The sequence below is a fragment of the Musa acuminata genome, chromosome BXJ2-4 (genome assembly GCF_036884655.1).
Source record: "Musa acuminata AAA Group cultivar baxijiao chromosome BXJ2-4, Cavendish_Baxijiao_AAA, whole genome shotgun sequence".
In the NCBI taxonomy this organism is placed as follows: domain Eukaryota; kingdom Viridiplantae; phylum Streptophyta; class Magnoliopsida; order Zingiberales; family Musaceae; genus Musa; species Musa acuminata.
Window position 1 is genome coordinate 2,145,275 of NC_088341.1, and position 12,403 is coordinate 2,157,677.

Consider the following 12,403-nt stretch of genomic DNA (forward strand, 5'->3'; position numbering starts at 1 on the left):
ATTAGTATCCATCCAAAGGAGATGTTAATGACTTATGGGTTATTTTAGATTTATTTTGCATTTAGAATAATATCCAAATGAAAATATTTTATTAGCACATTAATTTTGCCTTTGTTAAAACCATGGTCCCCATGTAATATTGGTCCCACTTCATCCTGAATTAAGTCATAGTTGATGATATTATTCAGTCATTAGACCAAAAAATAATTTTATGTTGGCATATGTGTATTTCAAATATTATTGTGGCAATTTTTCATTCTACAATATTTTTTCATAAGAAAATCTCTCAGGGAGAAACTGTCCTTTTTTTTAGACAGAACACTTTTTTTTAAATAAAGGAAAATTACTTTTCTTGTTTGAATTAAAGCATAATGTGGCTTTAAGAATTAAGGTTTAAAGTAAATTTAAGATTTGCCAAAGATTACACTTATTTTTTTTGAAAATATATTTATTTTTTTCATCACAAGTTGTTCTTACAACTTATTTTCACTAACTAAATTATTCTTAGTTTTATTTGGGTTTGAGAAATTGTCCATTAATCATGAAGTCAATACAAGGGAATTGACTCAGTCAGTGGCTTCAAGGATACATTGCTCCCACTTCCTAACTTGCAACTGAAGAAAATGACCATGAATCCTAGAGGACAAAACAAATATCAAAATCATCATTGAAGTGCACAAAGACTAATTCCAAATATAAACTTCTTGCCTTTGACTGTCTGTTGCTTCAATACCAAGACTCAAATAAACTCTTGGTATTGATAACAGAACAAGGACCAGGGCAACACCTTCATGCTTTGCATCTTCAAGTGGATAGGTATATTTTTCCCATACACTATGCTTGTTTCAAAGCTCATTGACCAAAAATTAATGTGATCAGACCAGACCACTAGAAATAGTACTATACACTAGCATTGTTTAGCTGTATATAGATTTGGTTTTGAAGAGTTATTTGGAGATTCATTAATGAAAGGCTTAATTATGAAGGTGTTTAATGATATGAATGTGTATGTAAATTTCTCCCTTAGTGACAAAAGTTTAGTGGAGGTCATTTTTGGTAAGCAAGAGGCCCTTGAAAGCACCCACCAACATTCCACATCTCAATGGAGCTACATTGGCAAATATATATAGGTTGAGGTCAAGGCAAAAAAGTATTCTTGCCTTTTCTACCTACCATCAGTTCATGACATTTAATTCTCATATGTTCCTTTTTATTTTTTACTCTCAACAATCCCATCAATTAATTAAGAGTAATGATGGATGCCATTGGTCATCAGAGATCCCAAATAAGGTTATCTTAGAGTGCATATTCCTTATTCGTCTCCTTCTTCTTTTGGGATCTTACTGCAATACAATGTTTTCCCATGTCCACTTCTTCACCTGAATGGTTAGGTGAAGCATACAAATTGTGGTGTGATGAAGTCTAATATCTCACTATTGTTTCCTACTTAATTTCCCAAAGAGGATGGATTCTGATACGACATATTTTGGCCCCAAAGACACGTCAGGTCATAATTCGTACTAAGGCACTGTTCGACCTCGGAGACCCCGAGATGACGTCGCTCCTAAGACATGCCAAGTCAAAATCCGTACTAAGATACTGCTTAGTACGTCCATCACACCAACCTGCGTACAATCGACCCACATACAGTAATATAAAGACCTTTAGCCAGTATCTGACAAGAGGGGAAAAAAAATAAATTGATGACTCCACTGACTTGCTCGTCGGAGAGGCCTCGTCAGGTGGTCCCGTCGAGGGTCATTTTTGTAGGAAAACGTAGTTACCTCACGAAAATGAGCTGCTAATCACCCGAGAATCACCATCCAATGCACAAAGGAGAGCAGCCAATCGGTCCAGATCCCGACCAACACCAACCCGCACTCCTTCTCGAGGGTGCGACCACCTCACGAAGACGAGCTGCCAACCACCCCGGATAAGGAGAGATGTAGCTCGGCATACACGGCGCCCGGATCGGCACACTAAAGAACGCTGATCAACACCCCGTCGCGAGGGCCCGATCGACCTCGGCATCCAGCTCAGCCAACAGAAGATTCTCGATATCGACCTGTGGATAAGGTCGTGCTGACTCACCAACCACGACACATTTATTCACTAACATATGGATTGGAGTCATATATTCAACTCGATTCGAGTCCAAACCCATTATAATTATGCATCGAAATGATTAGAAAATTAGTTAATGAGTCTTGTAAACTTATTTAAATAATATTATGCTTAGAATAATCAATAACGTGGGTTAGCCAATATATTTGAGATCCTCAATCCAATAATCATTGATGGTTAGTGGAGAGTTATTCCACATCCTTTGTTAAAAAAATTATTAAGAATTTTTTAAAATTTACTTAGGAAATATTACATTTAGAGTAATCAGTAATTCGAGTCAAAAAATATGCCTAAGGCCCTTTTATATATAGATTCAATAATCATTAATAATTAGAGGAGAGTTATTGCATGAGAATGATTTCATAGAGTCGTCACATATTATTCGAATGTGATAATTCATGTATGAGTGGGTCATATGATTAGACATAATGATATGAATCATCTCAAAGCTTGTGTAAATTACTGTACATGGAATTAACAGGTTTTATGAATCACCAAGTAGCAACTAATTATGCTTGTGTTTCTTTCACCGGTGGCCAAAACTGAGAGAAGAGTAGCTAAAGGGACTCCAAAGGCTGTGGTTATGCACAGAAAACAACACACAGTCTTCATGTGCATTCATCTTTTCTATCACCAAGAACAGTGCAATCCCACAGCAGAATGGAAAGGGAGTCGATGAGCACAGTGACAGTGTCTTCTTCTGCATCACATCCTTTGTTGCTGTCCTCCTTGGCTTGGCTTGGCTGCTGCTCCCAAGTCAAATCTCTTGAAATCGATGGGACCGTTCGCATCCTTTTGTCGCAGACCACACGTCGATGGAACGAGTGTTTGGCAGAAGACCTAATAAGCCTCTTCTCAGCAGTTCTCACCACCCACTTCCATGGCAGATCAACACCAATGTGTTACTGCACCAAAAGGTTTGGGTAGAGAAGGATTTGTTCGGTCCAAGGGAAAACACATGTCAACCTGCAGCAACCCTTATCAGCAAAAGACTGTTGTTGGATTGGATTAGGGTTGCAGTTCAACCTGCTGCGTGAGCACTGCCACGTTGAAGTGATGTCCTCCTGAGCAATGAACATGAATGGAGCAGGTGCCGTAAGATCAACTAAAACGCTTACCCTTTATTTTGTGGAGGTTTGTGATGCAAGGCTTATCACCATGGCCATCGTTCTAGGAATGGTTGGTGGTCAGAAGCCCATAGTGACATCCACCATTGCATTGCATTGCAGTGTTTGATCTCATTGAAAGAGATAACATCTGTAAGCTACAGAACAAAACAAGAGAGGGTACCATACATTAAGAAACGTTAACAAGAGCTTGATTGTGACCTGAAAAAGGATAAGCTACTAAGGAGATTAAAGTCAGTTGCCTTGTGTTCCAATGACTTCTTCATATACTTAATCTTCTTTTACAGTGTGCCAAGTTTCATGCAGATCATAACATAGCATAGTATAGCATAGATTACCGAAACAAGTGAAATGAAGCTTGTTTCTGAATGATGAATGGTGGTGTATCCACACCATAAGACACTAAATTATATTGTTCTTTTTTCTTTTCTCCTGCATTTTGATTTCTTCCAAACTTGAAGTCATAGCAATATTAGAATAATCATAAAAAAAAAATTCTGATCAATGGGATGATCTTAGTCTAATTTGAACTAAAAATCGGGCATTAGGACGAATCGGATCAATAGTTCAAAGGTTTCAAACTAAAATAGAATTTGGTTTCGATTTTTAGAAACCAACATGCATTATTCCAAACCAGTTAAATAAATAAAAAATAATAAAATATAAATAGATTGTATGATATAGTGATTAGTATTTTAAGTTTAAAGCCTAATGATTTTAGGTTTAAAATTTAATTGAGTAATTTATTATTATTATTATTATTATTATTATTTTGTGAATCGAAACCGATGGACAGAATCATAATCGAAACTGAATCAGCAGTGTTGATTCTGAAACCAAAATTGCATGGAATCGATTTGGTTTTGATTCCTAATTTTGCTTCTGATGGTAGCTTTGCATAAAGGTGAGGTGTTCCCTTTTGTCCCTATTCCTCTGGTTTACTTCACAAAGAAAGATGAGCAGCGTCGCGCTTCTCTGCCACCGGAAGTCTCAGCACTGCATCGGAAGGCTCTAACTGTGCATGAGAAGTCCAACGAGTCCAACAATGGTGCTTTTCGCTTGGGATTTGTCTGGGGAAGCTCCTAATCGTTGCGACCATTCATTGCCCATGGTGTTCATCCGGTTGCTTGTAGGGATGCTGATGATTCAAGGGAACTTCTTCGTCCATGCTCGTGACGAGCACCAGGTGTTTGTCCAATTGCTCGTGAACGACCATCCCTTACCCGCGCTAGGTTGTTGTTCCAAAGCTGGTCACATTGAGGAGAGATGGTGTGCCGTGGACATGGATCAGCGGATTCGAGTTCGGATCCATCACGAACCCGACCCGATAGGGCTCCCGCTTCTCTGCGCACGTTACCATCGCCTGCCACGGAGATTTTAACCGCGCCGGAGATAGAAAAGCTTACGATCCGATCGGGAGAAAGTAAGAAAATGACGATAAAAATGAAGCGAGTGAGAAGGATTGCTTCCGGTCAAACCCCATGGCGCCAACCCCCTCCCCGAAGCCTAACCCTTACCCTAATTAGCTTCCTTTGGCTATTTGGCGCCTCGCAAGTCGATGGAGCGGGGGTCCGGCGGGAACGACGTGGAGCTGCTGTGCAAGACGCTCCAGTTCGAGCACAAGCTGTTCTATTTCGATCTGAAGGAGAACCCGCGGGGGAGGTACCTCAAGATCTCCGAGAAGACCTCCGCTACCAGATCCACCATCATCGTCCCCGTCGGCGGCATCGTTTGGTTCGTCGACCTGTTCAATTACTACGTCAATACCGACGAGTGCGACGCCTTCAGCAAGGAGCTGAAGCTCGACACCAAGGTGAAAGAAAAAATTAAGAAAAAAGAGGGGGGGAAATGATCTTGGGAGGTTTTGGTATGTGTGACAAGTTCTGTGTTGTGCGGTTGTTGTTGGAGTTTTGTGCAGGTGTTCTACTTTGACGTCGGTGAGAACAGAAGGGGGCGCTTTTTGAAGGTATAATGCCTTGTTGCTGCTGTGGTCTCTGGACTTACTTTTGCCCCTTTTTTCCCTCTCATTTATCTGAAATGTTAATTATTTGATTTTTGCTCCATTGATTCGTACACTTTTTGAAGTGTATAACATGACAATTATCTTATTTTTTCGTTCGTATGCTTGACATCAAGTGAATCAAGATTATAAATAACTGTTGGCTTACTACTGGCAGTACCACAGGTCTTATGTACATGAAAGTATTCCTGAGAACAGAAATGGCATTTTTCTTCATCCTCGATTAGAGCTCAATGACATGAAAAGATTCATATCATTGATCCCTAGGACGCTTTGGTGCCCCATGCAATGGTTGTCTCCAGCAATTTTCAGCACAGATATAATATTCCAATATGTTTTGTTCGACTTTCTTGTTGTTTATCTTCATGAAGCTTATATCCAAATTGAGGAAAAAGTAATTGTTCAGCTTTTTCTATCACTGTTTTCAGGGTTTCTGAAGGATGTCTTTCTGAGTTTTGTTTCATGTATTAAGGGCATGAGAGGACTTCTTTTTTGTGTACAAGTTGGTATGTAGATATATTAGCTTTTAATCTTCCTTTTATTATTTTATACTGACTTTTTGGTGTTTTATGCCAAGAAGTGACTTTGTGTGATTTCTTGCTACAAAATAAATTTATCAAACTTTATCACATAATATGAACTTTATGTTTCAGTATAAAACTTATCACGAATGACAATGATTTCCATGTTTTGTTTGACTTTCTTGTTGTTTATCTTCATGTGGCTTATATCCAAATTGAGGAAAAAGTAATTGTTCAGCTTTTTCTATCACTATTTTCAGGGTTTCTGAAGGATGTCTGTTTCTGAATTTTGTTTCATGTATTAAGGGCATGAGAGGACTTCTTTTTTTTGTACAAGTTGGTATGTAGATTTATTAGCTATTAATCTTCCTTTTATCTTGATATATATATCTACATATCAATGGGATTTGGATATCCCTCCATTAGTTTACTATTTTTCTTGATGGTATCGTAAGATGCAAGATATTCACTGAAGAGCATGTAATAAGTATGAATAAACTTAGTTTCTTTGACATGCTATGCTGATGAAGGGTTGTTGATCCTTAGGTATCTGAAGCATCTGTCAGCAGAAACCGTAGCACAATTATTGTTCCTGCAGGAAGCTCTGGTGAAGAGGGATGGACTGCATTCAGGAATATTTTACATGAGATCAACGAAGAAGCGTCAAGGCTTTACATTGTATCCAATCAGGTAATTAGGTGAACTATGCCTTTTCAGCTGATTTTGTTTGTATGCTGTCTGTAATCAGTTTCATACTTGCTTCAACTTAATGAAAACCAGCAACATATGGAACCCTCCGAGCACCTTCCAGGGCTTTCAGATGATGTTGGTGCTGGATTTATCTCAGGTCACACTTCCCAACCCGTTTCAGGATCAGACTTAAATGTTGATAGTTTGGTTGAACTGCATCCTCAGGATGAGATCGGAAGCTTGGGGATGTCAAAAGTAATTAGAGCAGATCAAAAGAGATTCTTTTTTGATTTGGGTAGCAATAACAGGGGTCATTACCTGAGGATATCTGAGGTATTATCATCCAACAATACTTGTATAAAATGATTCCTTCTCTAGTATGGGGTAATATCCAGATATTCTTATTATTTCTGTCTTTTTTAACCATTAGGTGTCTGGATCAGATCGCTCATCAATAATCCTTCCCTTGTCTGGCTTGAAACATTTTCATGACACGATTGGTCATTTTGTGGAGATAACCAAGGATAGACTTGGGGGAATACCAGCTGTGAATGTGCGAACATTGGAGCCTGTTCAGAGATGATTAGGTGTTCATGTGGTTGGTTTACTTTTACTTACTAGTTCTATCTTTGCTAGCTGTTGTCTGAGTCTCTGTGTGGAGCACCGGTTACCGTGTGATTTTTCTTTCTTCCAGTCCAAGGTGATAATTATCACATTTTGCTATATAATGAATCGGAAGTCAGAGAGTTTTTTGGCAATCTTTGTAATCATGAAGGAACAGAGAAGTGAGACATAATATGTCGTGACTTGCTCTTCTAGTGGTTAAACATTTTGAATGTGGATTACTCTTGGGATTTCATCTTCATTTATGTTTTTACACGTTTGTTTTAGAAAAGTCCTTTTGTACTCTTTCGATGGCTAAACACAAGATTATTGGTTTCTTTTTTATTAGAAAGGTGAGTAGCAGCAAGAGTTATATGAGATCTGAGAAGAGTCAATGTACATAAGAGATTGTTTCCTGGGACAACAATCCCACCTGATCTTGTGGAAAATACAAATATACAATCAGACAGATATTTTTGAGTGAAAACAAGGTATTCTTCCAAGAATCATCAGACATAAAACATCTAGAATGGAAATATTCTGTGTGCAACTTCTACAAGTATGATTGGAGAAATTGGAAACTAAATCCTTGTTCTTCTATCTTCTGTTATGAATTTCTCTTTCTGTACTAATGAAAAGGGATTAACTCTGTTGTTGGACGATTGTGATGCAAGGCAGCTCTCTCAGAAAATGATTCTTATTTTTGCTCTCTCATTTCTTGTTTGGTAGTGTTAATTGCAATTCTGGATGTTTAGCCTCATGGAACGACCTGTATCATCAAGGTTGATGCATGGAAAAGATGGTGACACAGAAAGGTGATATCATCTTATAATTCGGAATGAGAAGGACACACTGACGGTTTTGGCCGAGCTTATCGGCTTCCAAGATTATCATCTGATGCAAATATCCAACTCCCAGAGTGTTTTGATTGGCAGCTACCATCACATGATTCTGTTTGCAGTGTTGTTCAATCAGAGAAAAGTTATCATCTGAAGCTCATCCTTAAGGTACATTCTTTTTGGTCTCTGATATAAAGTTGCAGCAGTATATCCATATAGTCTTTTAGCAGGATAATGATTTGATCGATCTGTGATTTTACATTCATCACATCCAAGTCATTCATTGTTATCCGTTACTAAATAGTCTGCTGATGCATCACATGACCAACTTGTTTAATTGAAGACTCAGCAGGTGATGTAGATCAATCTACAACATGATCATTGATGATGCGTGATATCAAGTGGGGCTCGTCACTGTCGCTTCAATCGATCAAGATAGTGAGTGCTGCCAATTATAATCAAAGGTTAATTTTCTTGACGTCACTCACAGTCTTCCTGATTCCTTCAAATATTCTGCTGGTTGTATGAAATGTTTTCATTACTCTAGTCTCCGATTACTTGTTCTATTAACAGCAGGAATAGAGTTCACAAGAGTAGTAGTAACCCAGACAGTACAACCTTTTCTTCATTAGGAGTTCTAAGATGGAACATACTAAGGAGCTACATAGCACTTGGCACAAACTACAAAAGATATCTCTTTAGATCAAGCCTCCTTTAGACACCATCTTCTTGTGGAATCATCTGAATTGCTTGCAAATATTCTTCCTTTTCTTCTTTCTTGGGATAAGAACCAGTCCCCCCATCTATATGGTTTCGGATAAGGATGTGGGTACATTATTTAAGGTGTTCTTATTGTAGCATCTCTGGATAACCATCCAAAAAGCACCAGAAAGATGATTGATTCATTATATTCTACTCCAGAAGACATGACATGTACAAGCTAAGTTTGAACTAGTTCAGCCAGTACAATTCTCCAAGGATCCATCAAATGGCGTCTGTCCTTGACCCCATTCAGAATCCCTGGCCTACACCTTCAGCCACAGACTTCACCACACACCCGCACACTAAGAAAAGAAGAAAGAGTTAATAGCGGGATGTGATGTTATCGTGGTGTGTAAGCAGTGCAAGTTCAGCGCAAGCTCAAGTGAGGGTTGGACATCAGTTGTTGATCGACGAAAGGTTGTTGAGCTGTGAAGTTGAACTTGTTTGCTACACTGGTTGCAGTTCTTGATCCTGTAGCTCTCTTTCCGGTGTGTGAGACTTCACTGCCGTCCTCGAAGCAGCCATTTGCCGTCCACCGCCGCTTCGGATTGCTGTCCGTCATCGGAGCAGGGGACTCTGCTTGGAAGAGATGATGCACTGCCAAACCGTCGCTGTTGCCGTCGAAGCCTTGGTGGGAGAACGGATGCGCGATGGAGCTGTTCTCCGAGATGAGACCGAGCACGTCGGCCGGGCGTTCGAGCAGTCGCGAGAGCGCGGAGAAGTCTGCGGCGTCGAGGAGCTCGGACAAGGAGTAGGATTTCGGCAGCTTGGCGGTGTCGTGCTGTTGTGTGGCGCTCGGTGGGGTTGGCATGGCGACATCCTCTACGCCCGAGTCGTCTTTCTCTGCGTCCATCGATGGCTGGTGGTGGCTCTTCTTGTAGATCCGGCATAGAACCCAGTCATCCAGCTGAAACGACGTGCCATCAGATGGAGATCAAACAGGTTCTGGAACAGGGAGGTGTTCCACAGCTCAGAATTCGTACCCTCATGGAGCAGTCTCTGAGCTTGATTGGCCTATAGCTGTTCTTGTTGTGGGCATCGGCGAGGCGGTACTCGTGCATGATCCAGTCGGTCTTGACGCCCCTGGGAGGCCTCCCCTGGTAGAACACGAGGGCCTTCTTCACCCCAATGCTCTCGCTGCCCTTGCTCGCCATCACGGGCTTGTCGGTGCCGGTCGCCTTCCAGTATCCCGACGCCGCCGCCCGGTTCGGGCGGACGCCGTTGGGGTACTTGCGGTCCCTGGGGCTGAAGAAGTACCACTCTCGGTCGCCGAACGTTGCCTTGGCTGTCTCATGCAAGCACAGATAGATATCAGTCACCACGTCAACAACACCATGCAGTTGTAACGCCGGAGAAGTGGAGATGGAAGAGGTGGCAGTGCCGACCAGGGAGGTCCCATGGATCGAACTTGTAGATGTCGACCTCCGCTATGATCGATACCGGGCACGGCACCGCCGCCGCTCGGTTCCTCAGGTAGTGAAGGATGAGCTCCTCGTCGGTGGGGTGGAACCTGAAGCCCGGCGGAAGCGACACCGCCGGATTCGTCATTGGTAACTTAGCTCAGCTACTAAGTTCGACTTGGAAGCCGAGAGAGATAGGGGAGAGAGGATTGGAATTTTCGGGAGAGGAGGCGGTGGGCGTGGTTATACCGTGGTGGGTTTTTGTCCTTTAGCGGGGAGGAGAAGAAGGAGCCAGTGGACATGAATGGCATTACTCGATTTGTCGTGGGCAACGTGGGAACGGAGCCTCGGAAAGGGTTCGTCGATGATTTGACACGATTGGTATTCATCTCGACCGTCGGATGTGGACAACTCTCTTATTGCTTCGGACGGTTAGGACCGTCGGATGGACTAGTGTCGCCGTCCTGCGGTCTGTAGCGATGATTGATGGGATGGTTCTGATCCGACGGCCGGAAGGTCTTCTGTTGACTTTTGCCTTAAACGACGAGGGATGTCGCTGTCCGCATAAAGGTGCCGCTGCGTGGAATCCCGAAACTACCCTCCTCTTCTCATGTATTTTACGCGGTATCTTGGCGAAGTTTTGTCATATATGATGAGCAGGAACAGGGAACACCGTCGGAGACAAACGAGCATCCAACGCGTGTCCTCAGTCGCTTGCTTCGAAACAGCAAAATACATGTAGTCCTCAATTATTCATCGGAGTAGTGAGCAATCACTGTGGACTTTCTATCACGTAGGATGGTCCATTGGATTAGTGCTTGCGCGTAGCTTTGGGATGCTAATTATGGAGGGAAGGTGGGGGATGTGGAAAGCCACAACCCAACTTTTAAGACAAGAACGAGAGGGAGAAGGAGAGAGGAATGCTGATCAAAAGCGGGTGGAGGTATCAACAAAGATGAGGTATATGAGGAGGTTGTCACCCTCATCTCCACACTTGGAAGGTTACATGTCATGGAAGGATTGGTGGCGGCTACTGATGGAGTTAGATATGGCACAGTCGATGGGTTTATGTGGAATTGGAAGGAGGGAGAGGGGTCTACATTTGGAGATAGGGATGACATGACTTGAGGGAATGGAACTCTCTCAGCGAGTCCTGGGAAGACCCACACACTCGAAAAGAAGACGATAAGGCCTACAGAAAGGGTTGAAAGCAGCATCCAATCCTCCAGATTATTCTGCTACAGGTCCAGTGAGGGGAAGACAAGTTAAGATGATAGAGATAACTTATTTTCCTTCTAGGAAAAACACACTTTTGCTACTTCTGATGAGCTTTGCAGAAGTATACTCTTAAAGCTGATTCGTTCTTGTAATAAATGTGCAGATTGCTTCGTGTTCTTCCTTGTGATATGCACCAAACATCTCATAAATATATGTGAAATAGTTCAATATCATTTCAAGCCTCACCAAAACAAGATTCGGATGGCTGATGATCAAGTTTACACCAGCCTTCCATTAAGATCAGTCACCAGAAGCATCATCCGCAAATGCCTCCTCGGGAGCTTGACAACGAAACATGTAACTCTCAGCTGTTTCGTAATGACAAAGAATTCAGCTGCTTCTTCATCTGGCATGTTGCAGAACCTTCCAAGATATCAATGTCACCCCAGCATTTCTCGCTTCAATAAAAATCCTGGGGCTCAGTCACATTACTGCTTGATTTATCTGGGAAACATCATATCTTTCCCTCCCTTTTCATCTCTATTCTTGTCGTCTTCAGTATCAGAAAACATGAACTTGATGCCTGAGGCATTTGATGGTCAAACCGAGGGAACACATATCATATATATTGCCTGGGTTTTGCTGACAGTGCACCACCATTACAATGTGCATCTCTTGTCAGTTCTTGCATATGCTTAATTGTTATTTCAATGGTGGGGCATTCATATTGATTGATGTTAGTGTCCTAACTAGAAAGTTTGGATGTGTATCTTCTAAACTTCATATTGTTACCATCCAAAAGCTAGACATTATGATGTAAAGCCAGAAACATTGGAGGTGATGCAGTTGAATCAAGATTGTTTTAGTGGGTTCTCCATATACTGGAGCTTGTGTTCTTGATGTTGTTATTTTATGCTACCATCAGTGGTTTCAAGATGAATCCCCCCCCCCCCCCCCAAGTCACTTCTGATACAGTAAAAGTAGTCTCTCTTGGAATTATCATTAATGGAATCTTCTTCCTCCAAGCAACTCACACTCTGGCATCCCAATTGGTGATGGAACTGTAGATGTTGGATTGGGTCTAATTCCCCCCACACAT

General features: G+C 41.6%; 2 protein-coding genes across 3 annotated transcripts; one reads left to right on the plus strand and one right to left on the minus strand.

The window, feature by feature from the left end:
* Positions 1-4,190: 4,190 nt before the first annotated feature.
* Positions 4,191-7,347, plus strand: LOC135580942 (transcription factor Pur-alpha 1-like). 2 transcript variants are annotated; one of them, XR_010485778.1, is made up of 5 exons: positions 4,191-5,064; positions 5,170-5,217; positions 5,429-5,777; positions 6,053-6,132; positions 6,339-6,479. XR_010485778.1 is itself a non-coding variant. In XM_065102712.1 (5 exons), the coding sequence occupies exons 1-5, from the start codon at positions 4,810-4,812 to the stop codon at positions 7,063-7,065; spliced, it is 843 nt and encodes a 280-aa protein (XP_064958784.1). In that variant the 5' UTR covers positions 4,208-4,809; the 3' UTR covers positions 7,066-7,347. The 2 variants fall into 2 exon arrangements, 1 of the variants encoding a protein (XP_064958784.1); XM_065102712.1 differs by lacking the exons at positions 5,429-5,777; positions 6,053-6,132 and adding exons at positions 6,573-6,815; positions 6,913-7,347 and having other exon boundaries at positions 4,208-5,064; positions 6,339-6,482.
* Positions 7,348-8,805: 1,458 nt separating this feature from the next.
* Positions 8,806-10,705, minus strand: LOC103980253 (NAC domain-containing protein 2). Its single transcript, XM_009396581.3, has 3 exons — positions 10,072-10,705; positions 9,670-9,971; positions 8,806-9,593 (listed from the first exon to the last, which is right to left on the minus strand). The coding sequence occupies exons 1-3, from the start codon at positions 10,232-10,234 to the stop codon at positions 9,054-9,056; spliced, it is 1,005 nt and encodes a 334-aa protein (XP_009394856.1). The 5' UTR covers positions 10,235-10,705; the 3' UTR covers positions 8,806-9,053.
* Positions 10,706-12,403: the final 1,698 nt, after the last annotated feature.

What these genes read in the sequence shown, in the direction of transcription:
- LOC135580942 (XM_065102712.1), top strand. Translation starts at nt 4,810, where the DNA reads ATGGAGCGGGGGTCCGGCGGGAACGACGTGGAGCTGCTGTGCAAGACG. An exon ending in AGCTGAAGCTCGACACCAAG is followed by an intron (nt 5,065 to 5,169) that starts GTGAAAGAAAAA and finishes AGTTTTGTGCAG; the next exon opens with GTGTTCTACTTTGACGTCGG. An exon ending in ATTACCTGAGGATATCTGAG is followed by an intron (nt 6,816 to 6,912) that starts GTATTATCATCC and finishes TTTAACCATTAG; the next exon opens with GTGTCTGGATCAGATCGCTC.
- LOC103980253 (XM_009396581.3), bottom strand. Translation starts at nt 10,234, where the DNA reads ATGACGAATCCGGCGGTGTCGCTTCCGCCGGGCTTCAGGTTCCACCCC. An exon ending in CGATCCATGGGACCTCCCTG is followed by an intron (nt 9,972 to 10,071) that starts GTCGGCACTGCC and finishes TGCATGAGACAG; the next exon opens with CCAAGGCAACGTTCGGCGAC. An exon ending in TCAGAGACTGCTCCATGAGG is followed by an intron (nt 9,594 to 9,669) that starts GTACGAATTCTG and finishes ACGTCGTTTCAG; the next exon opens with CTGGATGACTGGGTTCTATG.